Source organism: Orbicella faveolata, unplaced genomic scaffold (genome assembly GCF_042242905.1).
Source record: "Orbicella faveolata isolate gen_17 unplaced genomic scaffold, um_ofav_v1 contig_1, whole genome shotgun sequence".
NCBI classification, from domain to species: Eukaryota; Metazoa; Cnidaria; class Anthozoa; order Scleractinia; family Merulinidae; genus Orbicella; species Orbicella faveolata.
The window spans coordinates 15,283,134-15,308,199 of record NW_028301536.1 but is presented as its reverse complement, the minus strand read 5'-3'; the positions used below and the strand labels follow the sequence as shown (position 1 = coordinate 15,308,199).

At 39.3% G+C, this 25,066-nt stretch overlaps 2 protein-coding genes and 1 long non-coding RNA gene across 5 annotated transcripts; 1 reads left to right on the top strand and 2 right to left on the bottom strand.

Annotated features, from left to right (window-relative positions):
• Positions 1 to 930: 930 nt before the first annotated feature.
• On the bottom strand, positions 931 to 12,538 carry LOC110049820 (beta-TrCP-like). The gene is made up of 13 exons (XM_089291585.1): positions 12,389 to 12,538; positions 12,056 to 12,290; positions 10,104 to 10,290; positions 9,296 to 9,386; positions 8,509 to 8,646; positions 7,426 to 7,544; positions 6,711 to 6,816; positions 5,748 to 5,891; positions 4,882 to 5,000; positions 4,360 to 4,422; positions 4,115 to 4,162; positions 2,950 to 3,028; positions 931 to 2,495 (listed from the first exon to the last, which is right to left on the bottom strand). Exons 1-13 carry the CDS (start codon positions 12,536 to 12,538, stop codon positions 2,352 to 2,354), a joined length of 1,623 nt encoding a protein of 540 aa, XP_089147711.1. The 3' UTR covers positions 931 to 2,351.
• Positions 12,539 to 14,289: 1,751 nt separating this feature from the next.
• LOC110049086 (uncharacterized) lies at positions 14,290 to 24,225 on the top strand. 3 transcript variants are annotated; one of them, XM_089291575.1, is made up of 6 exons: positions 18,260 to 18,511; positions 19,092 to 19,218; positions 20,298 to 20,389; positions 21,026 to 21,185; positions 21,627 to 21,792; positions 22,729 to 24,225. In XM_089291575.1, exons 4-6 carry the CDS (start codon positions 21,036 to 21,038, stop codon positions 23,175 to 23,177), a joined length of 765 nt encoding a protein of 254 aa, XP_089147701.1. In that variant the 5' UTR covers positions 18,260 to 18,511; positions 19,092 to 19,218; positions 20,298 to 20,389; positions 21,026 to 21,035; the 3' UTR covers positions 23,178 to 24,225. The 3 variants fall into 3 exon arrangements, with proteins under 3 accessions (XP_089147696.1, XP_020610518.2, XP_089147701.1); XM_089291570.1 differs by lacking the exons at positions 18,260 to 18,511; positions 19,092 to 19,218 and adding an exon at positions 14,290 to 14,554; XM_020754859.2 differs by lacking the exon at positions 19,092 to 19,218 and having other exon boundaries at positions 18,259 to 18,511.
• Positions 17,280 to 18,010, bottom strand: LOC149118205 (uncharacterized). The gene is made up of 2 exons (XR_016207856.1): positions 17,507 to 18,010; positions 17,280 to 17,412 (listed from the first exon to the last, which is right to left on the bottom strand). It is a non-coding gene; the product is annotated as an uncharacterized LOC149118205 (long non-coding RNA).
• Positions 24,226 to 25,066: the final 841 nt, after the last annotated feature.

Here is a 25,066-nt window from a genome sequence, read left to right as displayed (position 1 = left end):
GGGATGAGAGTTGAATCCCACCCTAAGCCCAATCCCTGGGCTTGCACTGTAGGCAGGTGAGACCACCAACTTTTTTGTTTCCCAAGAATATCTATATTCCCTTTGTGGGAAACAGTCAACATCATTTGTTACAACCTCAAAGTAGCCATTGAGAGTAGGGATAAAAATGCTAGCTATATAAAAATCGCAGATATTTCCTGACAACTTTCTCCAACGGATATACAAAAACAACACAACAACAAAATATGAATTCTGTTAACACTAATTTGCCCAGACCTTGAACAATAAAAATTCAAGATGTGGTCTATCATTACTAGCATCAATTTTAGTCATTTCAAGTTACATCTATGAACCCAGGAAAAGAAACACGCCAATGTGCAAGTGACACTGGCACATGGTCAGTGCCATGTAATTATATAACATTTATGGTTATATAATAAGTCAAAGTTATATAACCTTTCTAGCTGCTCATGTGTGATCCAAATCTGAATATCCTGTTCAAATATAGTCCGAAGTTAGGAATATATCGGCTGTCTCAGCACATCACAAAGTATTTTTTGCTTTTCACTTCACAAGATCCTACCAAATATAGGATCATCACCTCCCAAAGGTTTCCTCTGAGTGAAGTTCATTTGCCTTACAAGAAACTTCTTTTTTTGGGAGATGAATGTTCATGTCACAAGAGAGGAACAAAAAGTTCCGAGTCCCTGAAGGGATAAATACCATGACCTCCCAGATGCCAGTGGGGTGCTCTACACTCTAGCTATAGACCACTTAGTTAGTTCATAAGATTTACACGGTTAAGATTTTTATTTCAAAAAGCGTTTTAGTCCTCAATCAAAATTCCAAATTTTTTTCTTAACGAGAAAATACAAGACTTGATAATGACAAAATACCCTCCCTGCAATTTCTAAAACAGCAACAACAAAATGACACTTGAACAAGCAGCTGCACAAAACATTAGCAAACTGCAATTTTTATTATCGGTTCTCAATGAAACTGTACAGTCTAATTAATTACATGAACTAGTTCTCAAGTTTTTGCTTTTTTTTTTACATCAGTAATGAGAAAACAAAGAAATGCCCCATCCCTCCTCAGAAAAGCTCACAACCACCCCCTGAAATTTCTGTTTATGACTGTAAAAGTAAAAGTACTGGAGCAAAGACCATTACTATTAGGAATTCTCAGAAATGCTGGAAGTTTCAGTCTACCAACAGAAGGAAATGTCTTTAATTTATGGCCAATTTGTAGAGCAGTGACTCCATATAATTACTTAATGCCACAAAAACTCTTGTTTTACAAGTACAAGCATAATTTAAATTATTTGCTTCATTAATCTTTATTTTGTATTAGCAGTAAACAAGGCAGAGGTGAGCCTAGCAGAATCAAAGTTTTGACAAAAATCTGTCAAGCAAGGAAACTCTTTTTTGAAGAGGGTGAAGAAGTCACCCATGAACAGCAATGACCCTCATATCACATTGCTTCACCCGAGTTGCTGGTAATCAGTGTAAAGCCCCAAGCCAGCATTCAAATGTAACACAATGTGTTGGGCACCTATAGTAAATCAACCAACATTAACAGTGGTGTACATACCAAGAGTTTTATCTTTCAACTAAGTTGTTGTAGAAGAATAAGAAAAATTAATCAAAACATAGTGAGGAAACCTAGGATCATTTGGTCAGACAAATCAAGTTGCTACAATTAAATAGAGTTTTTTCACAGGCAACTGTAAAATGCCACTTGCCTGCTACAGAAACAAAGTCTCACTTTACGATTGTGTAAAGAGTTTCAAGTCTTTGGATCCATGTATTATTTCCACAAAGTAGAAAATATCAGTTTTAGAGAGTCACTATATCTTATCTGATAGAGGTAGATGGCTTATGGAGGTCCTTAAAGGAGAATGACTGGGGTGCATGGAATTCTGTTGGGGAGATTTTAATCACGTCATTTTACACAATGCCTGAAGTAGTAAGCGGTTGCCAAATAACCCAAGTTGCACAGCAACAACTTTTGGCATGTTGTTGCTATTTTTGGCACGTAACACAAATTTGCCATTATTGTCTAGCTCTACAGGCCTTGTTCCCCTAATTGTAATAGTGACCTAAATGTTTAACATAATATAACAGCTGCAAGCTTAACCACCGTTATGTGGGCTAACATTACCCCTTCATGGCTTTATCCTGGAAAATAGTAAACTTTCTGTATTACTTAAGTATCTACAAGCACTCAGATGCCATGTGATTTACTACCTTACACCAACAAATAAAGTATATACAGCTATCTTAACCTCAAGAGACTTTTTTGTACAAAGATACAATAAACAGAAGACTAAGACTTGACTATAAAACAGGTCATCTTAAGGTGGTGACTGTTCCCTTTCCATTCTGGTCCGGCGAGTAATTAAGGAAATCCCACATGAGAATTGTGTCATCATGGGAACTGCTCACTATCTGAAAATCATCAAACTGCAGCCTGAAAACTCTGCCATTGTGTTCCTAGAAAGTGAAAGAAGGTGATAAATGCACAAATTAAGAACTGCCTCACAAAGGTGAGGTTGGGTGCCTGAAAAATCCAGGAGCTATTGGCAGCCAGCTCCTAGATAGAGACCACTCCTATAGGTGGCAAATCAAGGCAACCCAGCCATGAGCTTCCACGTAGAAGGGAGAAAACTGGGCACACGACACAATGATAAAACAGTAGAAAGAGAGGACGGGACAGGGGAAGGGAGGGGAAAGAACCTCTGAGAAGAGTCCCAAGCTAATAAAAAACTGCTAATACTCAGGAAAACCTTGACTTAACACAAACTACTACAATGCCCTCTGGTCCAAGAACAAATGGAATACTGGCACATGCACCTTGATAATTAATTTTGTAACCGGTATTTACTTGAAATGCAGGATTCTAACTTGGTAGCAGTAAGGTGGAGTGCTACATGCATCACACACTTACCACAAGAGTTCTAAGGCACAGCGTCCCTGCTGGAGCTCTTGGATCTAAAGCAGCTTGAAGATCCCACACTTTGATTTTCCTGTGACAAAAACATACAGCATGTTACTACCACTGTCAGCAGTTTTGTAGAACAGGGAACCATTAGTGTGTGAGAGTGGATCTATAGACCTCTAACAGTGACGTCAGAACCTTACGAAATTAGGACTTGAAAAGGTGTTAGTGCATAACCTGCCTAACAAGGCCTCTGTAGTGCGGGGATTCTGAAAGCACATTTCACATCAGCTGGCTTTTGCTGGAAAATGCCTCTATGTTACCGGCAATTCCACCTTTGAAGAGGGTTACACAGGGTTATTCTCATGCGTGATTGGAAAATTATTCTTCATGATCTGTGACCTGGAGGTTTTGTGCGACCTGTGAAGAATTATTAAACAATATTCGTGATTTTACCACTCTATTCTACGTGATTTTGAGACACCAGTCCTCCCAAAGGTTAGAGTCATCTATCGACAGTGACTTAGTGTGCAATTTGCAATATGGAGCCTTGAGTTAGCCTCTCACAATTCTGCTTTCTTCAAACACTCTTTCTAGTGTAAGAGCTGGTTATTAAAAAGAGTATCTTACTTGCTTATTTTCCTGATTTAGGCAAAGGTAAAGTCTGCATGCGGGCCAAGTGGCCCATCGGGCCGGAGCTTATCCCGATTTCTGTAGCATGAAGTGACTAGGAGTATTTCTACTCCCCCCTGGATGGGATGCTAGTCCATCGTAGGGTTACCCCCAGCAATAAGTTTGCCGGTACCCATTTATACACCTGGGTGGAGAGAGGCACTGTGAGAGTAAAGTGTCTTGCCCAAGAACACAACACAATGTCCCCGGCCAGGGCTCAAACCCGGACCGCTCGATCCAGAGATGAGTGCACTAACCATGAGGCCACCGCGCCTCCCTATTTTCCTGATTTAGGAAAACAAAATTTTTATATCTGCGATCCTTTATTTTTTCCAGTCATGAACCATGCCAGAGATTCGCCTGTTGACCCTCATTAAAATGTGCTCCAAAGCCCTTTATATATAATATTCTAGGTATTGGACAGGGTAGGTTTTCTTTAAAATCTGATCAGTGCCACTCTTTTTCATAAAAATAAATAATATTTTGACTTGAAGATCCTTACCCATCATAAGCTCCACTAACTATCCTTTTGTTGTCAAAGCGAATACACCTGAAAACCAAACACCTCAGTGAGATTCAAACACACAACACTGAAATCAATCCACTACAAGGTACTCTAAAATAATTTTTCACTTTTATGAGTAGGGGAATCAGATTTGGCAGTCCAACCCATACCTTGAAAACATGCTACTGTCTGGTACATGTACATTTGTATCTTAATTTGAGAGAAAATACTTCACCAATTACCTGACTAATTCCTCATGGCCTTCTAAGACTCTAAGACATGCTCCACATTCAATGTCCCATAATCTGTTAGGAGGAAGTTACAACACACATGAAAATATACAACTGCCACAAAACATTGTTGATAGTGTTAAACTACATGTTCTTTTATGGTTTTATTATTGCATTGACCGGTTGGAAAGCATTCTCAACTATAGCTCATATACATGTAACTATGAACAATCAAATTATGAACAAACACTGATAAAAGGACAGACAATGAGTGGCCAATTGTAATCACTTAACAATTGCGTAACATCAAGCGAAACTCCAATATAACAAACTGCCAAGGAGAACATTGAAAAAGTGTTAAAAGTAAGAAGACACTGGGTAGCCAGAAGTTCTGTGCTATACATTTTTCATACAACCAGCACTGACTTTTCTTGGACTAAATAATATGATTTTTATTACACTGAAGACTTTGCTATAAAGGGACCTCTTAAACCAGGGACCACTTGACAAATTTAATTTGCATATTTAAATTACCTTATAGTATTATCTGAAGAACCACTAACAACCAAACGATCCCGATACTGTAAACAAGCTATTCCACGCTTGTGTCCATTCAGGGTTCTGACAAACTCACAAGTGGACGTGCTCCACACCTGAAAAAAATGGGAAGATTGATTAGCAAAAATAACTTAAAACATAAGTTTAGGTACAAAGTAAACACGAAGTCACTGGACTCTTTAGAATGACCTGGAAACATCAGGACAGAAACTAAATAAGCACTGACAAGCTCCAGTCATCGAGTTATCACCAAGCTGACAGACAACATCACGCTGAAATGGTCAGATGTCACCACAATCCAATAATATTGCTCAAATCTTCACCATTTCACTTGAGACACTATTTTTGTGCTAGGTGTGTGGGACAAGTGTATGAAGAGTAGAGCAGTCTGAGAAAATACCAGTATTAGTGTATTGCTTGGTAACTCAAGGAACAACCTTACAGAAATCCATGTTACACAATTAAACATTCCTCTATTCAAAACTGCCACTGGCCAAAGAACATTTTATTATAGGGCAAGTACCATCTGGAACTCATAGGACCTTACTTTAAAACTCTGTAGAACTATTTCAATTTTTAAAAAAGCATTGAAACGTAAATCAATTGTAGAGTTTTTAAATTCATGATTATCTAAATTAGAATGTAATATTATTAATTTTAGTATATTAGTATTTAATTGTAGTATTGTACCATATTGTCTTCAAAAAGCCCCCATGAGGAAAGATGATAAAGGATGGATGGATGGATGGATGTATGTTCTTAACAGAACAAATTTAGTGCATTTTATACATTGAACATTATAGTTGGATTTGATTTTTGCAGTGCTTCAACTACTGGAATACCTTTATAGTTCTGTCTCCAGATGCAGACACAATGTACTTGTCATCAAAGTCCACTACATTAACAGCAGCTCTGTGTCCAACCAGTACTCTCCTCAGGTTTATGTCAGTAGGCGACTGCATATCCCACACAGCTATGGATCGATCCTTTAAATGAAAGAAGTTGTGTTACATTAAATACAATGTGGGTAAATAGGTAAGTGAAAAATGCATTCAAGCCCATCAGGCTTTTGCTTATGGGTTTCTGTAGCATGAAGCAACTAGGAGTATTTCTACTCCCCACTGGAAGAAATTGCTAATCCATCGTAGGGTTACCCCCTACCTTAAAATCACCAGTACCCATTTATACACCTGATTGAAGAGAGGCACTGTGAGAGTGAAGTGTTGACGCCAACCACTAGGCATTGTACCTCCCACACCAAATGTTAAATAAGTTAAGTAATTAAATGCTAATCACACAGATTCTTTTTCCACAGATTGACACAGGAATTTGCCTAACAAGACCTTTCTTATTTTGGTGAACATTGCAAGAAAGAGCTCAACATAAGGAACAGCAGGTTTGCACAAGGTCGTCACTTGACTACAACCCCCAGAACTCGGTTTGGTTTGCCTTTATTATTCTAATTTTAAAGCTGCAGTGAAGTTTAAGTAAAAAATTACCCTAATTAAAATTTTAAAAGGAAAAGGGAAGAATTCTGGTAGTTGACATAGTCAATTGACGCCATCATGCAAATGGCCTATGCAGTGCTTTTTATTATTCTTAGACCACATCATCAGAAATAAAAAGAAACATTGTGCTAGTAAATCAAAGTCGGTTGAAAGGCATGAGGAAAAAAGTAGCAGTTGATGTTGTTCATTGATACATACTCCAATAACCATCGGCATTAAACCACTAAAGTACAAGTTTAAGCAGCTTTCTGTAAAATTATTAAATAATTAGTGCATAAAAAGTACATCAGTAGGTACCTTTGAACAGGTCACCATCATTCCTTCCTGAAATCTTAGATGAAGCACAGCCTCACAATGATGGATCAATGTGTTCAACATTTCGCCAGTATGGACATTCCATACTCTGCAAAATAAACAATCATCATGTGATACAATACCAACTGCCAACAGTCTTTCCGACATAATCCTATAGGTTACAAAATTGTAAGCTGGCGTGTGGGGCTAGACAGGTTCATGTGAGCCAGGCTGAAGAAATCTATCTGGTTCCTCACACATATGTCAGTATCTCAATCAGTATGTCAAAGCTCCTAACCTTCACCAACATACATGATTGCCGGTTTGCAACTTTCCCAACAAATCAAGCTCAGTATGGGTGGTAGGATAAAATACTAGAAGTGTCTATATTGTGTATAGAATTTTATGGTTTCGGTATTTCTTATGGTCGAGTTTGGATGGGTCAGGTGGGAAGGCATTTGCCTCTCTTCCATTTTACAAGGGCCTTGCTACATGTGCACTAGACATCTCAAGTAAAATCATTTCTCATTTGGCCCTCCCACTCAAATAATGAGCTCAGGCTTCTAAGATAACTGGTGCATGTTCTTCACGTTTAAGTATTGTAGCATCATTTTTTTTTTTACTTTCACCACTAATCTGTCTAAAATATTGAATATAGTCTTATCACTTCTAAATGCACTACAGGGATTATTAGAAGTAAGGAGTGTGACAAGCATACCTGACTGTGGAATCACTTGAACCAGTCACTGTAACATTCTCATCATATTGAAGACACAAAACAGATCCAGTGTGGCCTGTTAACACTTTCACACATTCTAAAGTGTTTTTGTCCCATATCTATGGGAAATAAACAGAAAATCAAAAAGTTATTCAACCATGTTTTTGCTGAATTCATACCCTATTGCTGAAATAATATTGTAATTAAAAAGACTTCACCAAGAGGTTGCCAGGATAAATTGACTGGTACATTAGATTTAAGGGAAGTAATACCAACATTTTCGTTTAAGGTGGCTCTCAACAGTTTCCAGCATTTTTAAGCACTTCTCATATTGCCACTATTTTTCAGTTGACACTGCATTAATAGCATTAAACAAATACCCAAGCATTGGTGAATAACTAATAGTCACTTTCTTGGCATAACAAGTTACCATAGAAATGGTATGAGCTGACGAAAACACCCTTAAATTTAGTTGTGAGGGCTTAATCACTCAAAAGTGAGTCCAGTGACCACCATTTTTTTCCTACCAAATTGCAATTAGCATCTTATGATCCACCTTTTGCCAAGTTTAAAAAAAAATTGTGGGAGTAGATTCAGAACCACCTTTAAATATTAAATGTTCAAAAGTTTAAGGTAGGTTTGGGTGGTAATACAGGCAATAACATTTTTTGAGGAAGGAAATGTTGCACCCTTTACTTGGCCTTTAGATGAAGGTAACAAAAGAAGAGGGCAACAACCTCATCCACAACAAAGCTCCAGGCACCTGTCAACATAGAAGTAACAGAGAAAGTAGGGTGTGGAGGAAAAATTTTCTTTATACTCAGAAAGAACCCTTTGCAAAGCTCTTTAAACATACAGTTGTTAGGTCCATTAAGTTAATCCAATGCATCAATCGCTTAGAGATCAGGATTCAGTATTCCAAGACAAGGCTGAGCACTTTTTAAAGAAAGGGGACCAGAGGAGATTTGTAAGGTGTCTGGGGATGTTGGCCATGTGAAATGACCAAAAGTTACAGTTTAATGTGTTGGGTCACTGGTCAGCTTTCTTAGGTCCATGATCAGAGTTGAGCACTTAAATACATACCTTAATTGTGTTATCTCTAAGTCCACTAACTATTTTCTGGTCATCATACTGCAAGCAGTAGACTCCTTTGCTATTCTCACTGTGGCAGAGGATGCGATGAAGAACATGGCGACCACAACGCCAATTTGTGTCAATTGTCTGTTTCAAAAAAGAAGGGAAAGAAAACACATCATTAATACACTATTTCTGTGACAGTCAACCAATGAGTGGCTGAACTCATGGTGAATAATCATAAATATAATAATTAATAATAATTAATAATTAAAAATTACCAATACAGTGGAATCCTGATTTCTTGAACCCTCATTTTTTCGAACCTCTCGATGACTCGAACCAAAAGTTGTTCCCTCTCCTCAGTCAAACACTGTAATTTTACCCCAGATTTCTCGAACTCTTTGATTTCTTGAACCAATATTATCGTTTCCCTTGGAGGTTCAAAAAATCAGGATTCCACTGTAATTAATAAGGATTTAGGTCCAGCAATTTATAGCAATATTATCACTGTACTTTCAACCTGATCGCAGAATTGAACAAGAAAAAAGAAATTTAATAAGCTAAAGGTGCATAAATGGGTGAAAATGGCAAAGAAAAACAGATAAATGATGTTGGGCCTCTTTCTTCAAGTTCATTGCAGTTTGCATGAAAGTATAACCTATGATGATCAGAAATCAGCTTTGATTGTTAGGTGTCCCTGATTAAAACAAAAATTAATTTTTCATCTGCATTTGCAAATAGAGGTCGTGAATTTTGTAAGAAAATTGACTGCCCCTTTAACAACATGGCTTACCTCAAGGTCCTCTATTATTCTAGGATACAGTCTCCTAAAGAAAGCATTGGTAGGGGGGTCTGGTACTTGAGCTTTGAATAAATACTGGCCCCTAAAAATACAAACAATGGATTATTGGTCAACACCAAGTCACAAAACAAATTACACAAACAACATGTTCCATGCAGAGGTATCACTTTGATTTTAAGACATAAAAATACATCAGGACTTAGTAATTGTGTAAATAGTTTCCCACACATTCATAATTCATCATGTTTAAACAAAGGAAATTATACGTGAACAAAACAACTACAGTGTTTCATAAAATTTCCAAACAAATCAAAGTTTGTCAAATACTCCACTGTGTGTCGTATTTTGAACTCTGTTGTTTCTCCGTGTTTTGAAATTTGAGGCAACACTGTGTCTTACTGTTGATAAATTAGTTGAACTGACTATTTAAAAGTCACATTATGCCACAAGATAAAATCTGATAACACTGATAACCAATCATTGTACACAACCATGACTTGTTTTGCCACTTGTACAGGTATTTGTTCGAATTCTGATTGGCTTGCCTTTGTTATAATTGGCTTGACATTAAAGTTGGAATTTGGGTTTTCATTTTTTTTTTTTGAAACTGCTCAATAGTGAGTAATATTTCAAAAAGTGGTCTTTCTCTTGTTCTGGGAAAGGATAGACAGCAGTGGTCTGGATATCATCCATGCGTTATTGCTTCATGCTGTGGAAACAGGAATTGAACCTGATGAGCCACAATGCAGCCCCATAACAAACTTTTCTACTCTAATTTGTATATCATTCAAGCCCATACCATCCTCTTCTTTCTGATAATCCTCTCCACAAAGGATCTGTTCGGACTTTTCTTTCAATGAGCTTTTTCCACAGCATTCCATCTGAAATTACTCTGTTCCATTCCTTGCAAACTCTTTCTGCAGCACACAAGGAAGTGGCATCCAAAAAGGACAGGATATTTTCAGCTATATGGTCCAAACCTTTAGCTGTAGAACAGAACAGGAAAGAACAATCACTAAAAGAAATCATGGCAATTTTTCATAGCAAATGTGTTATAAGAAGCTATACAAAAGAAGCTTGCATTCCCATCAGACTTGATTAACAATGTTGTTGTAAGTCACAATAACACAAAAAAGTGTTGTGTTCTAGTACTGTCCAAAGTGCAAAATTTTATTTCATATGCACACTATAATTAATTTTGAGGAACAACTGGATGAAAAAAAGAAAAGTTGTGGCCATTTTAATGGCGTTAATCAGACTATCTCTTGTAAATATTTTGCCCAGATTAAGATACACATATAACAAATTCCCACTCACAACAAACACATGTTCCAGTCCTAGATTCATTCTCACTTGAGATCTAGTGTCAAAGTACTCTCATGCTTCACTGCAGATGTGAATCAACATGTAACTAGTTACCACTAGCTGCATGTAGACTTGACATGGTACCTTAATTTACTGCCTCATGAAATGTGATTTACAGCTTGTACAGTTTGCAATGATTGGCCCATACTATTAAAAAGAGGCACGTCTTTGAAACAGGCATTACTACCAATTGGGATGTCTGCTATAATTGAGTTCCACAAATTGCAAAGATCTGATATAACGAATTGCCTTTTGTCTCAACTTCAACACTTTCAAAACAGTTCTGGTGCAAAATCATCCAAATGAAAAGGTTTTTGATCTGCATGAATGTGAACAATTTAACATAACAGGTTGTTAATCAAAACCCATTTCAAAACCAAGGGAAACGACAACATGGAATGGGTCATTTTTCTGAAATGACTTAGTTCATTGACCTGTACTGCACTGAGTTCTATTGTTTTTCTCTGATTCATCTTTATGGTTTCTTTAAGAGTAAAAACAAAACTTGCACTCAATGTTTGTACCTCCATCAAAACAAGTCCTCCCTGTTCATGTACATTTGGCACATTCTGTTGTTAAGAAGTACTTTTTCACATGTACAACTTGAAAGATTTATGACCAAGTTATAAAGAGCATGTGGCATGCATGGAATATTAAAGCTATCTAAAGCTCAAGCAAGTTCAAATACAAGACACTTTGATTGAAGTAAGACAATGAATTGGACAACACCAAAGATGATAATCTTAGAATAATTTACGCAAGGTTTCAAACTCAAAAACACAACTGGCCTGAGGAAAAGCTAACAACAATTTGAGCTTACATCAAAAGCTGGTCATGGCCTGTCTTAACTCCGATTTTTGTGAACCTTATGCTTCCTATGACAACTAAACTTACTCTGGTGAACTATTTTAGATTTCTTTTATTTGTTTATAACGTGAATTAATTCCTAACGTACATAAATCTTGAGCAAACATACCTTGAACTCACGAATACGACTTAAAATTAGCGTTGTGGGGCGCACTCGCTATTAACATGGCAATTCAAGTATTTTATTATGACACACGCAATGATATCGATATTGGTTCCCTAACAAATACAGGGGAAAGTATTTTTAACCACGAAAATCTCGGCGAGTTTCGTAAGAAGCCGCCACCAAAAATAATAAACACGACGAAATCAACACATCGATGCATAAGTAACTATGATACGAACGACGCATCGAGCATTTGATGAATATTATCAACACAAAATGTTTAGTATCCTTTCGTTTCCTGGAATGACTTCAAATCCATCTTGCTACACAGTTTACAAAGGGAGCACCCGCTTAAGCCTACCGCAAAGGGAAAGGTAAACATGCCTCGGCTAAAAACGGCGTAATCAACTTACCAGGTAAAGCAGTTATAAAATCTCTTTGCAACATGGGCTTTAGATACGAATTGATATGTCCGTGTTGGTAATGGCACATTTTGGAGAGCAGATATTCTACAAATTCGACTTGTTGGGTTTCTGACCATTTCTCAAAATGCTTGGCACAAGCTTCACTTTGTTGAATGAAAAGTTCTCGGCTTCTTTCGCTCTCCTTCTCACTGGACTTTTCCTCGTCGCCATCGATAACCATAACCTAAACGAAAGGGGAATGATGTTTTAGTCAAACGTTTTAGTGAGATGATGGGCTTTAAGAGATCATATGAACCTTCATAGCACTAATTCTCTCCTTACACTATCTTCTTCGAAGCCGTAATCAATCATCTCGTCCTCCATAGTTCTAAAATACCGAAGTTTTTTTAGAAGTCCGAAAAAACTCTCTTCCTTCTGTTTGATAGCGAACCTTCCTGAGATCGTGACATCACGAAAAATTCTATTACGCATGAGCAGTGCTGATAATTAATATTTCCAGACCCCTGGCGAGGCGAAAGCGGAAACAAATTCCGGTATCTCTTCGTCTTTTTTATGCCTATCGCAAAAATAGGACATTAATCTGGAATCTTTCCCTTACCTCTCTGTTTTCTCAGATCATGTAGTTTCATCCAGGGGCAAAAGTAACTGAGACACTGCCTGAAAACAAACCTTTTCTCTTCAAGCGTGATGTATCCTTTCGACCCAATCCCATGTTGTAGTCACGTGATAGTGTCGACAAAGCTCAACTCTGTTTGGGTACTACCGGGAGGGTTTTTTTTGTTTTGTTTTTGTTTGTTTGTTTGTTTGTTTTTGTTTTTCATTAAAGGAGGTACGTTTCTTGGTTAGAAAGCTTCTGCAATAGGCCACGTTCGATAAGTCAATATTCTAACATGGCTCCGAAGTTTTCGGGTCAAAATTGCAAAAGTTTAAACTTCCTTTTGCCTCTCAATTCCCAAAAGAGACTTGGATACAAAGAAAACAACATCACCAAATATAAATAGAAGTTTGTCCTGAAAGCCTCGGAGCCATGTTAGAATATTGATATATCGAACGTGGCCTATATACTGTACGGAAAAAAATTATCAGTTAAAAAAAATAAAGAGGCTTTGACTGACGTTCTTCATTGCTTGTAACGTGGAAAGGCTCACGCAGAGGAGTCGGAAGAAACGGAAGGAATTTACTGAGATGCAAAGGAGAAATGCTGGGGATGTTGAGTGTGCAAGTCGGAGTTGAACTGGAATAATTTCTTCCACTGCTGCATCATACGTGGATTTAGGGAGTATTAAAAAGCCCATCGCCCTTCCCCTCCCCCTCCCTCGCTTTTTTTCCGGAATATTAATTTTGCTTCTATAACCAAGTGTCTTACGAGAGGTATTGTAGGATGTTCATTAGCTGTGAGTACGGGGCGAGGCTGTGCTCTCGCCGAATTATTTTTTTGTCCCTTTCTGATAGTCATGTGAAGCATCGAGCCTAAGATGAACACTCTCGTTCCCAGAGTTTTTCCGTTGAAATTTAGAAAGGGTGGGACCCTGTAGACACATGAACACCGATCAGGATAACTAAGACGGTCAACTCAATCCTGTTAGTCCTTATGCACGAATGAAGAGCAATGATGAGATGAGCTCAGAGGGCAACGACAGCGTCATCCACTGAACTGCGCACCAGTTTCCTCTTTCCTAATTTTCGCGTCAATCCTGAACATATATAATGAGGCTTTATTTTCGGTTGCTTACAATGTTAGTTAGCGCCTGCAAAGATCCATTCCCGCATCTTATTCTTGTTTTATTTCATACATTCATGTATCAGATCTCTCATTAATCGCTTCACGGATGTAACAAAAATAAAGCTCCCAGAGTTTTCATCACGCTCCGCGGTAACCCGTTTTCACAGAGTCCTTCAAATCACTTTTATATTTCTATTTTTGTATATGATCAGATTTCTTTTACAGATCCTACCGTATAGCAGCAGCATTTTCGTTTGCGGTCCCTTGCATCATTTGTATTCACTTTTTCAGGCTTCTTTTTTCGCTCATTTTAGGCGTACCTCATTTTATGAGGGAATACTCCGCATATCTAGGAAGCGCTTTGTTACGCTTCAATCATTTCCAGCGGTGCTGATCTTTCTTCACATTGGTGACCATTGGTGGTGGCTGGTTACCTCATGTGGACACTTTAGTGTGATCTAAACGAAGTGATGGTATAAACAGGCGGCAAAATCAGTGTGGCGTGGTGTTCACTTTTTTTAACAAAAACACGTGTACACGTGTGGAAAAGGAACCAAGCGAGACAGGTCAGACAGAGATTTCTTCCGGAATATTCCTCGGGCAATCCCCTCTAAAGCCGTCTATATTCTGGAAAACTGAACGAGACAGATTTAACAGAGGATCCAAAGAAATAGCGTTGCTGAGAAATATACGCCTTGCACAAGAGGGGAGAGAAATCATCAAGACACTCACTGAAGTATAAAAGGACAAGACCCAAACGCGAGGTAACAAACTTTAAACTGAAGAATAGGCTTTCTGAACGAAATATTGTTGGTTTTTTGGTCTTCACGTGATTTCTTTCTGTTTCTGGGGATGTTCTTCATTCAGTTGCATTTGTTGCAGGATACGGACAAACCTTTTCAACTTGAGGGAGTATTTAAAATTGTCGATCTAAAACTTGAATGATCACAAACATGTAATAAAAATGGAGGGCCACCGAGCTCTTTTTTGTGCAGTATGAATAGTAACTATTTGACCCTGGAGATTTTCTTTTAGGACCCTTTTTCAGTAAGTAATCAGAAAGGCATTTTACTAGAAAAATAAACGTAAAAACATGATTTTCGTTGGCATCTTGTCGCCATTAGGGAGCTTAAGAAAACCACGATGGCAACGGCAACGGCAACGACAAAAGGTTTAACGAGGAGAACAATGGCTGTGCACGTGCGTTATAATTCTTGGTACATTTCTTTGCCGTCCTCTGCGAAACAACAACGTGAAATGACCAAATTTCGCGTTGTCTGGAGAACGTGAACCATGAAGGCTATTTTTAAATTTTTAATTTGAATTTATCGATGTGTCCTAGATTCGGTTTCGTGATAGTTTTGACAGTGATAAACAAAGTTAATGACTCTAGGGTATCGCGAGATTCCTAGGTAAGATATAAAATCATTTCTTAATCGGCGTTGTCCTCGGCGTCGCCGTCGTGGTTTCTTAAGCATCCTAATATCAGATGCAGATGTAAAAAGGTTCAGTTAATCTTCATTTGATAATGGCTACAAGATGATGCCGAAACGTCATGTTTTTTAGTTTATTTTTCTTATAAATAAAATGTAATCAGAAAGAAGTATTATGATTTCTGAAAACGTTATTTCTTGCATTAGATGTTGGAGCCGTTCAACAAAATAGATTTGGAATCTATATGGTGAGCTGATTAAAGAATTTTTAACTTTCAGTTCAGCAAAATCGCGACTTTCTGCATACCGTATTTCATTTAAATTTATTTTACAAACTGAAAGAGTGGTCATCGTGCTCGTTTAGGAGAAAACGAGCATTTATTTCCCTGTCGAGCTTAGCTCGACGGAATATCTCTTATGTTATGTATATGCATGGAAATGCGCTTGTGTACATGCGCACGGAAATCGTGGCGAGAAACTGCATTAGGGTACGTTCCTCTGGGGTGATCTGGATCAGGATCAGTGTGATGCCATGGTATATCAAAGAAACCGATGATCACGGACTCGGACCCTGTCACGGACCCGTGGGGTACTCCCAGAAAAATTGGGTGGGGGTGTGCGGCCCGCTTTCCAAAACCCTTACCCTATTTATGACCAAAAATCTGCGATTTTCCCTACCCTGTTTATGACCTGACCAAATTTATGACCTGACCCTTGAATCCGATACCCTGTTTCAGACTTGCCTTAAAATTAGTTCCCTAGTTCAGACCAATGTTAAACTGCTGTGGAATAATTTATGAAGGACTTTTGTTGATTAGTCTCCTCCGCAGCCGTTTTTTGGGATGTCACGCAACACTCCCCCAAAGAAACTTTGGGGGAGCGTTGCGTGACATCCAAAAAAACGGCTGCGGAGGAGACTATTTGTTGATGGGCTTATCGATAATGATGAAAAAAATAACCTCTTCTAAAAAAAACGTACCCAATTGAAGACTTGAGTGCAAAAACTATACCCTAATTATGACCATAATGGCCAAAATTATACTCTTTCAGTATGACCAAAACGGCTGAAAAACCATACCCTTTGGGGCCGCACATAGCTATAAAGCCCATATAAGGGAGTTTCCCCACCCCCCTCCCACCGGAACCATGATCTGAGTGATCTTGGATCAAGAGAAAACAAACAGCGGTAACAAACATAACAAAAAGATTACGCATGGTATATTCAACTTGACGTTTTGTATGTTACAGCACACATCTTCAGAAGTGACGGTTTCAAAATATGACAAAATTTAAAAAGACTAAAACTAAAGCGAGGTATTGGCAACTAGCTAGAAAACAATAAACAAAAGAAAATACATCCGGTGTAAATTAATAAAGAAATAGTTTTCACTACCGACGTTTTCATTTCGGGCGGGTTTTAAGTCCCGTATTAACACTGTTTCCTTGATTTTAAACTGTAGATCACATTGCCCACTTGCTAAGATCTCGAAATGGTCCCATTTGATATTGTGACAAGTAGAAGTTGATCTTGGATCACTGATCCTGATCCATATTAGTCATATTAGCACCCCAAAGGAACGCACCATAACTCAGCCATTTTTTTTTTTCGCCTACCACCGCACATTTCTAACTTAAGTGACACGTCTCGATTTCAGTTTCCATATCATACAAGTCAATACAGGTATAATGACTGATAACCGAGATTCAGTGAAGATATCAAAAGTCATGGAATTCATTATCCGAGGTTGGGTAGTCATAAGCAAAAGTCAGCATGTAGCAGCAATTACCAAAGATCCTCTGATCCACAAGCTGAACAATTTTGAAACATCAAGAACCATAGTTACAAGGAAGGTCTGAATGCCCATCTTCTTCCATCAAGTTGTTCAGCTATGGTGTATGACAGAAGCTTCTCAAACTCATTAATAATTCATAAGGTGAACTACCAACCACAAGATGTATACCACATCACGTGCATGTGTTTGGATACCCAATGAAAAACAGTATACCACTCTCCAGTGATAGTGGTATATACCACTAAAATATGCACAATGACAACTTGCACAAAATCAATGAATATTTATTACTCAGAAGTAAGCTTTTACAATGTGTCTCCTTTTGTTTTCAAAGTCACACCCATTCGCGTTGCTTCTTTCATTTCTGCATCCAAAACACGCCGAAATGTCACAAACCTAAGAAAGCGAAAGAAAAAAAAAGTAGTATTAAAAACAATGCACCCAAGTAGTTTACGCGAACCAAATTTTATCCCCAAAAAATGTAACTTACCTTCGGTCGGACATGTCCAAAGGGTTCAATGCAGCACTTCCATTTACATCAGAAAGGTGGCGCTTCAGTCCGCAAATAATCGAGTACAACTAACGGGAAGGATAACGTTCCCCAGAAGAATTGTTTACTTCTTGAACGCACTTCGACAGCCAGTAGTTGAGACTGCATGCAGGCATATCTGTAATGGCCGTTTCCAAAGTTTGCACTCTTTCTTCAAAGTCTTTCGTGGTAAAAAGACCGCCGGGTTCCAAAGTACAGGACTTCACTAATCGATGCGGTTTCCATTCCTCGAAAACCTTACACGACCATTTGGCTTTATAAGCTGTTGATTTCGGTACTGCATTATCAACACTTTTCTTCTCATCCTCCACACTATTCGGCTACCGAAATCTCTCGAACGACTTTCTTGCGATATACATCCTGACTGAACGACAACTTGTAAATGCTGGCAACCCCAGCAACTTTCACATCTCAGAATAAATTAAATCGCACCATAAATGCAAATTAATTACGCTGGTAAAAAATATCATTGATACTGAAATTATCGAGGAAGGAATGTTAGACAGCAAACAATTCTAATTGGAAGTCTTTGTTTATTATTTCTTTAAGAGTGATCATGAGAAGTGTTTCATCGGGATATCCAAACACCTCGAAACAATAAAAGCACTCGGCCTAAGGCCTCGTGCTTTCATTTGTTTCTCGGTGTTTGGACACCCCGATGAGACACTCGCTCTCGTTTTGGAAATAGTACTTCCAGGTGTCCTGCGCGGAGCAGGAGGGGTCTGGACAGGAATGACTTATGAGAGATCGCGTGACAATCTAAGTAAACAAGAATTAACATTTACACGAACTCAGAAAGAGCGGCCGTGAACAATCTACAGTTTAAGATCAGAAACTAGCACCAAACTAGCTCAGCAATCATACAGGAACGTCGCAGCTGGCATTGCCCAACCATCAGTGTAAAAAAATTGAATGATGGGCCTTACAAAGGAACAAAAGCTAAAGGTAAAGTTATAGTTCTGTAAAATGAGCGGCTAGCTACCACCCCCGGGCTATAGCCAACCCTTTGAGGGCTGATGGTCTGAAAGTTTATTTTGTTTTTAACTTCGACCTTTTCAGAAGGGCACCAGTTGGGATAAAGTTTCTTCTAGCACAATAATCAGTGATCAGGCGCAATGCGTATTAAATAAATTTTTTATTGGTAATAAATCTTCAAAATTACTTTGGCGATTAACTGAACTACATGTAATTCATTCTCTATTGCCAGAATTCAGGGATCTCGATTTAGTCCGGTTTGACTGTCTATTTGGACGGTTGCGGTCTTCATTTGTAGACTTCAATAGAAATTGTCTCGGTGTTCGCTATTCGACATTTCAAGAGAAACCTAGAACTGAAGCGACGGCGTGAGTGCGGTTACTCCAGCGGGCGGCGAACATGATTCTCTTCGCAGCTGTTCAGGTGATAGTTCGGTACGTGTCAGCGCAGGGGATGCGGATTTAAAAATCAACTATCAGTAATGTCGAAAAAAGCGCATAAATCAATTTGCAATTGGGTGGTGTTTTATAACAAGTATTTGCATTTGTAGTCGGGAGAACGCTAAAACACTGTGCGTGTGACTAGCTGGAGAAACACAGGCAGTTTTTCTGACTTTGATTGACAACCTCGTACCCAGAGTCGACCAGAGTCTTCCCTCCTCTTGACGAAGACTTGAGGTAAGAGATTGAGTCCCTCTGGTCTCCTGAGTCCAGCCGAGTGTTGCGTCGTCACGCAATGGACCTTTTTACCGATGTCACGCTTTTACGAATTTTTCATTCAATCAAAACTTAAGCCTCACCACTCGAATTATCATATCAAAGTTAATAAATGTGTGAAGTTTGACAAAAATTTGTTGCAAACTCATGAAATTATGGGACCCTAACAAAGAAATTTGTGGCAGGAGGTAAGCGTTGCGTGACATCGGTAAAAATTTCCATTTATTTAAGTCCGGTCCTCACTTGCGACGCACGTAGAAGCATAAACATAAGCATAAAAGAAGCTTATGCGCTGGTGGGGATGGCTGGACATAATTATAAACATAAGAATATCAAAACCGTGCGTTCTTCTTCTACTTATGCTCACCGGTCTGTCGCTATAGGGAAGATATGATGATAATACTTTATTCAAATACAGAGTACAAAGAGTATTTGAAAAGGAGGACCATGAGGTTATCCCTATTTAGGTCCCCTAAATCTATCTGTTTACAAACATTGTTTTTGTTATTTAAATGTCCAAAACGATAAACAAAAAAATCCTTTGTTTCACTAGCCAATAGTTCTCTGGTTGGCATATTAATAACAATAGGTGACGTCACTGATATCTTTGCTATTGTGTCCCGTGGGGACGTGTTGGCATAAGCATAAGCATAACAGAGCAAAAGACTTACAGCCGATCAGCGAGCACTTTATGCTTGTGCCAACATGTTTTCACTGAATATAACACCGACATAAGCATAAGCCATAGTTTTAAAATGGCTTATGCATAAGCCATTAACTATGCATAAGCATAAGAAGAACGCTTGTGCTTACGCTTATGTCGCGCGTAAGCTTCTTATGCTTCTGCTTATGCGTGCGTCGCTTGAATGGCGAGGAACGGGCTTTCCGCACCGCTGCTTCAATATTGTAATACTCAGTTTTGCTTTGGAACATATACGTAACACCTGAAAGAAAAGATTGGTTGACGAGCCCAAAAGAGCGTCTGCGCAGGAGGCTATCTTACACGCTGACAATTAAGATTTTTACATGTTTTGTCATAGTATGAGAAAGACGGCTATTTGGTCATCGAAGACGTGTTTGATGCTGCCAAAGTGAAGAAGCTTTCTGAAGCCGCGGATGAATTTGTTCTGAGGTAAAAGCAAGAGATTCTTTCCTATTTTTTATTAAAAAAAAAAAAAAGAGTTATATCGCTTGCCTTATTACATGGTGTGACTGAGCACTGTTAGTGGATGCTCCTAGAAGTGTAGAATTTTGCCTTATTTTCGTTGCCCTGTGGGGCATATCACCTCAGCGAGACATATCCATGGGACATTTCAATTTACCACAGTGGTAATACCATTCCTTTCAGACGACTTTTGTTTCCGGGCGTGGCCTAGAAGGGGGGATGGCCATTGCTGGAATTAACTGATAACGTCTCGGTGACCACCACGGCTGAAAAAAAAAATGGATTTATATTTTACTTTTGAATTTCGCAATTATCTAGAACTGCTCAGTAAGCCGAGCGGTCTAAATCCCTACTCAAACTAAAGATGTAACGCCAGTGATCAATTTCAGATCAAAGTACGAAAAATTAGCAGTCGTGGCGTAAGTTCTTCAAAAAACGCAAAACTTGATCATTTCACGTTGTTGTTTTGAAGAGGACAGTTACAGAATATACAAAGATTTATAACGCACGTACACAGTGATTATTTTGCTCATAAAACCTTTTGTTTGGTGGCGTTCTCGTTGCCGTTGTCGTAACACTGTATGTCTTCTTTCGCTTCACCAGGGCCGCCACCATGACAGAGTCTGACGGAAATTACAATCTTGAGTGGAAAGACAATTCGTCCAAACCAGTTTTGAAACGCGTGAACTTGCCTTCAGTGGTTCATCCTGTCTTTGAAGACATACATCACGACAAAAAACTGCTGGACATTGTTTCTGACCTGGTAAGCTTCTGGGTTCGGTCAGAAGACCATGATCATAATCTCTTGGTTCAGTGGATTTGCTGTAGGCTTATAAGTTTCGTTTCTGCTGTCTTTCGTTCCCTTTCTAAATTTCGCTGTTGGGAGAATCTGAGCAGAGAAAGTTACACGCCATGTTAGGTATTAAAAATCCTTGAAGTTCTCCAAACGAAACTTGAAAATAATACCATCTCTTGTTTCCCCCACCAACGATTTTTCAAGAGCCTGACCCTGCTCATCACCCACCCGCTTTTTCGATCGTCCCTACTGACCAAGAGCCTGGAACAGGCTAGAACCTCCCCAGTCCCCCATCCATGTGGAAATTCCAGTTTTGGTTCCTACCCCTCTCTCTTGGAATTTCCAAGCGTATGCATGCCTTCTTGCTTCGGTTGAATTGCTTGAAACATTATTTGCTCTGCTTTTCAGATCGGTCCCTCCATCCGTTACATTCAACACGACTGTTTGTTTTTGAACTATCCAGACCGTGGCGGTTGTCCAATCAAATGGCACCAAGACTGGGTTTTCTGGCCTCACACAAATCAAAGTCTTGTGACTGGTTTCCTCTCTATTGACGACTCCCGGCGTGAAAATGGTAAGAGATCTGAGTTGCATAGATGCCTTTTGTGTAAGGAATATATATAAAAGAAAGTCTGCCTACGAACCAAGAGGCCCATCAGGCCGAAGCGTATCCCGGTTTCTGTAGCATGAAGCGACTAGGAGTATTTCTACTCCCCCCTGGATGGGACGCTAGTCCATCGCAGGGTTACCCCCAGCATTAAGTTCACCGGTACCCATTTGTACACCTGGGTGGAGAGAGGCACTGTGAGAGACGAGTGAGTGTCTTGCTCAAGAACACAACGCGATGTTCCCGGCCAGGGCTCCAACCTCGCTCGAATCGAGCAATCGGCTCGATCCGGAGACGAACGCACTAACCATGAGGCCACAGGGTCTGCCACGTAAGGAATATAAGAAGGATAAGAATAAAGATAAGAGGTTCCTTCCGATAGTCACGCAACGCTTTTGCAAGAACGGAAGCGTGACACTATGTGACGCAAACACTAGCCTCTTTCAGGCGTTCAGTTAGTTGGGGCGCAGCGCGAAGAACGGCGCGCGAAAAAATAAAAAAAGCGCGACTTGCTTCGTGCTGAGCCCCAACTAACTGAACGCCTGGAAGAGGCTACGCAAACACCCATTTTGTCATGCTAAGGTAGTAGCTTTTGGGCACCTCCTTACAAGATATGCTAAGGGCTATAAAAGATAAATGTTTGGAGTGTTGTAATCGTGCTTCCAGTTTCAGGAGTCTTTCTACTGGTTCATTGGGTTTGCGCTGGCTAAGAATGTGGTTACTGTATGGCAGTCTTCTTTAATCATTGTGGTATCTAACAAATACAGCATTCTATACAAATCTGTCTGTACATGACTCTGTTCAGTCTGCCATCACGTTTCATAGTACACAACAGCAAACTTCGGTAATGGAAGATTGTAAACTGAATTATAATTTAATTTCATATACTTTCTGTTTCTAAAGGCTGTCTACAAGTCATACCAGGAAGTCATAAAGGTCCGCTTTATAATCACCACGACGAAGACAAGTTTGCTTCAGAAATCAACGACGCGAACTTTGACTCCAGTGGCGCTGTCCATTTGGAAGTTCCCGCAGGTGGCATTTCCCTGCATCATCCATTCACTGTACACGGTTCAGCGGTCAACCAATCAAATGGACCGAGACGATATTTTGTGTTCTCCTTTAGCGCGACAGATGCGTGGCCTCTCATTGGTATTGCGGGAAAAGAGAATGAACTTTGGGGTCCAGTGGACTGGAACCGATATTGTTCTTCAGTGGTGCGAGGCAAAGCCAGCAAGTTTCCCCGGATGGAAGCCATTCCAGTGTCGCTTCCGGTTCCATTTGAAACTGAAAGTATGGATCTCTTCTATTCGGAACAAAGCAAGTCAATTCACGGCATCCCCAGTTACTGAAGAAAAGATTATTTTCAATTTCTGCACAAGCCTATAATTTACGAACTTGTTTACCCAGAACTAAAGGTTTCTGTTCTGTTTCCTGGCTCCTTCTTGGTGTAGAAGACACAGGACACGTCACAATAGAACACCGACTCGCAAACTTACTGGTTCTATTGTCTTCCTTGTACTTCTGTTCTCTGTTGTTTTAAATCAGCTGCCGTGTCTTCTACACCAAGTAAGAGCCTGTTTTCTGACGGTGAACAGTTGAAATGTGACACAAAGCATGCCATAGGGCGTTAAAAATAGGTTGGAAATACTAGAGTCGTGTACCATAGACGTCATAGTAAAACCTGTATTTGAATACTCCTGAATTTTGATAATATCTCCAACCTGTACTTTAATATCTGGCGTTGCTCCTTAATTAAAAGAGGCGTTTGCTGACTTTTAAACATTTTAGCCAAAATTGTCTGGTGTCCACTTTTACCTGAAAACGCGGTACAGAGGACTAAATATGCAAGGAGTGACTTGCGTTTTATACGGAAAACAGAAGAGGTTTTGTTTTTTAATAAACTTAGGAGATTCAAACAACTATCTGCCAGGTTTTGACTGCGTTGTTATGAACTTCGATATGAGTTTTCAGAATTGTTTAGGTTTTTATCTGAGTATTTTATCGGTTGTTTTTGGTCATGGTGGAAGTCCTGTGTTTCAAGCAGCCGCAGGGCCGCACATGTAGTTTTTGTCCTCACTTTGTTTGTCTTTGTCCGTTAATAGTTCCTCGTCCTAAACTGACAATAGCTTCCGTTGGCGGTCTTGTTTGGGCTTGCTTTGGAGCTCCACTAAAGTTCCTGTTTTGCCGTCATTTTTCCGGCGAATGTTAAGTGTTTATGGTATTTAGTTCTTTGCTTAAAATGTTTGGCCTAGTGGGTTATTGTTCTAAACAAGATGTCTAATCTCACTCTTAAGTTAGTCGGCCCGCCGGTGAGACCACACATGCCTATCAATTGGGTAATTAGTTAGCAGATAACTGTGCTTGTTACGCTCAAGACTAATAAAGACAGAAATCAGATTCCTGGTGCTTCTCGCCTTATTCTTTGCCGAGCGCCCCAATAAGATTAATTGGTTGGTGGAGAACTGAAGCTTTGGATTTCCTGACTGAAGAATTGTAAGTCAACAATGATTTCTACTCCGTACGTTGCAACTGGTTCAGTTATTAAAAATGAAGTTCTTGAAGTTTAGTTTTTGGTTAACTGGTTAGGTCGAAAGTTGCTGTTTTTCGAAAAGGTGCAATCGGTTAACCGTTTCAAACGATTTAAGTAAGGAATCAAGCAGCCCATACAGGCACCTTTTCCTCGTGCCAAGGCCCCGCCGGCTATTAAAGAAGGACAGGTTTAGGCCGAGAATGGTGGGCAGTATCGCGTGACTTCACGTTGTCACGATGACAATAAAGGCTTGGGCTGTGAAATGCTATTGTAGGTGATGGGTGAAAATCATATGTAACAGGTTTGAAACCCGTTCAACATTTGAGATAGTTTCCACATGCTGTTCACATATTTAATTTCACAGCCGGTTTCTATCTAGGGCTTCTAGTAGTTATTTAAAAAGTCTAAATTTTATCAGTTTCAGATCAGGCAAGCAAACCAGGTTTGCAAACTAACTTGAGTTTGAAAGATGGGCCTTACAGAGGAACAAAAGAGAAAGGTACTTAAGGTTCCATACTATTCAAGAAAACGTTTCTAAAGAAGAGTTCGAATATCGCGATCGGTGGCCATGCAGCTGATTATGAAATGAAGGTAAAGATTTCATATGTTGTCTGCCGCGATGAATTTGTCATAAAAGAGGCTTGCGAATGATTTCACCTCGATTATTTTATACTAATGAGAACAGTTAAATGCCAAAGCAAAGATCAA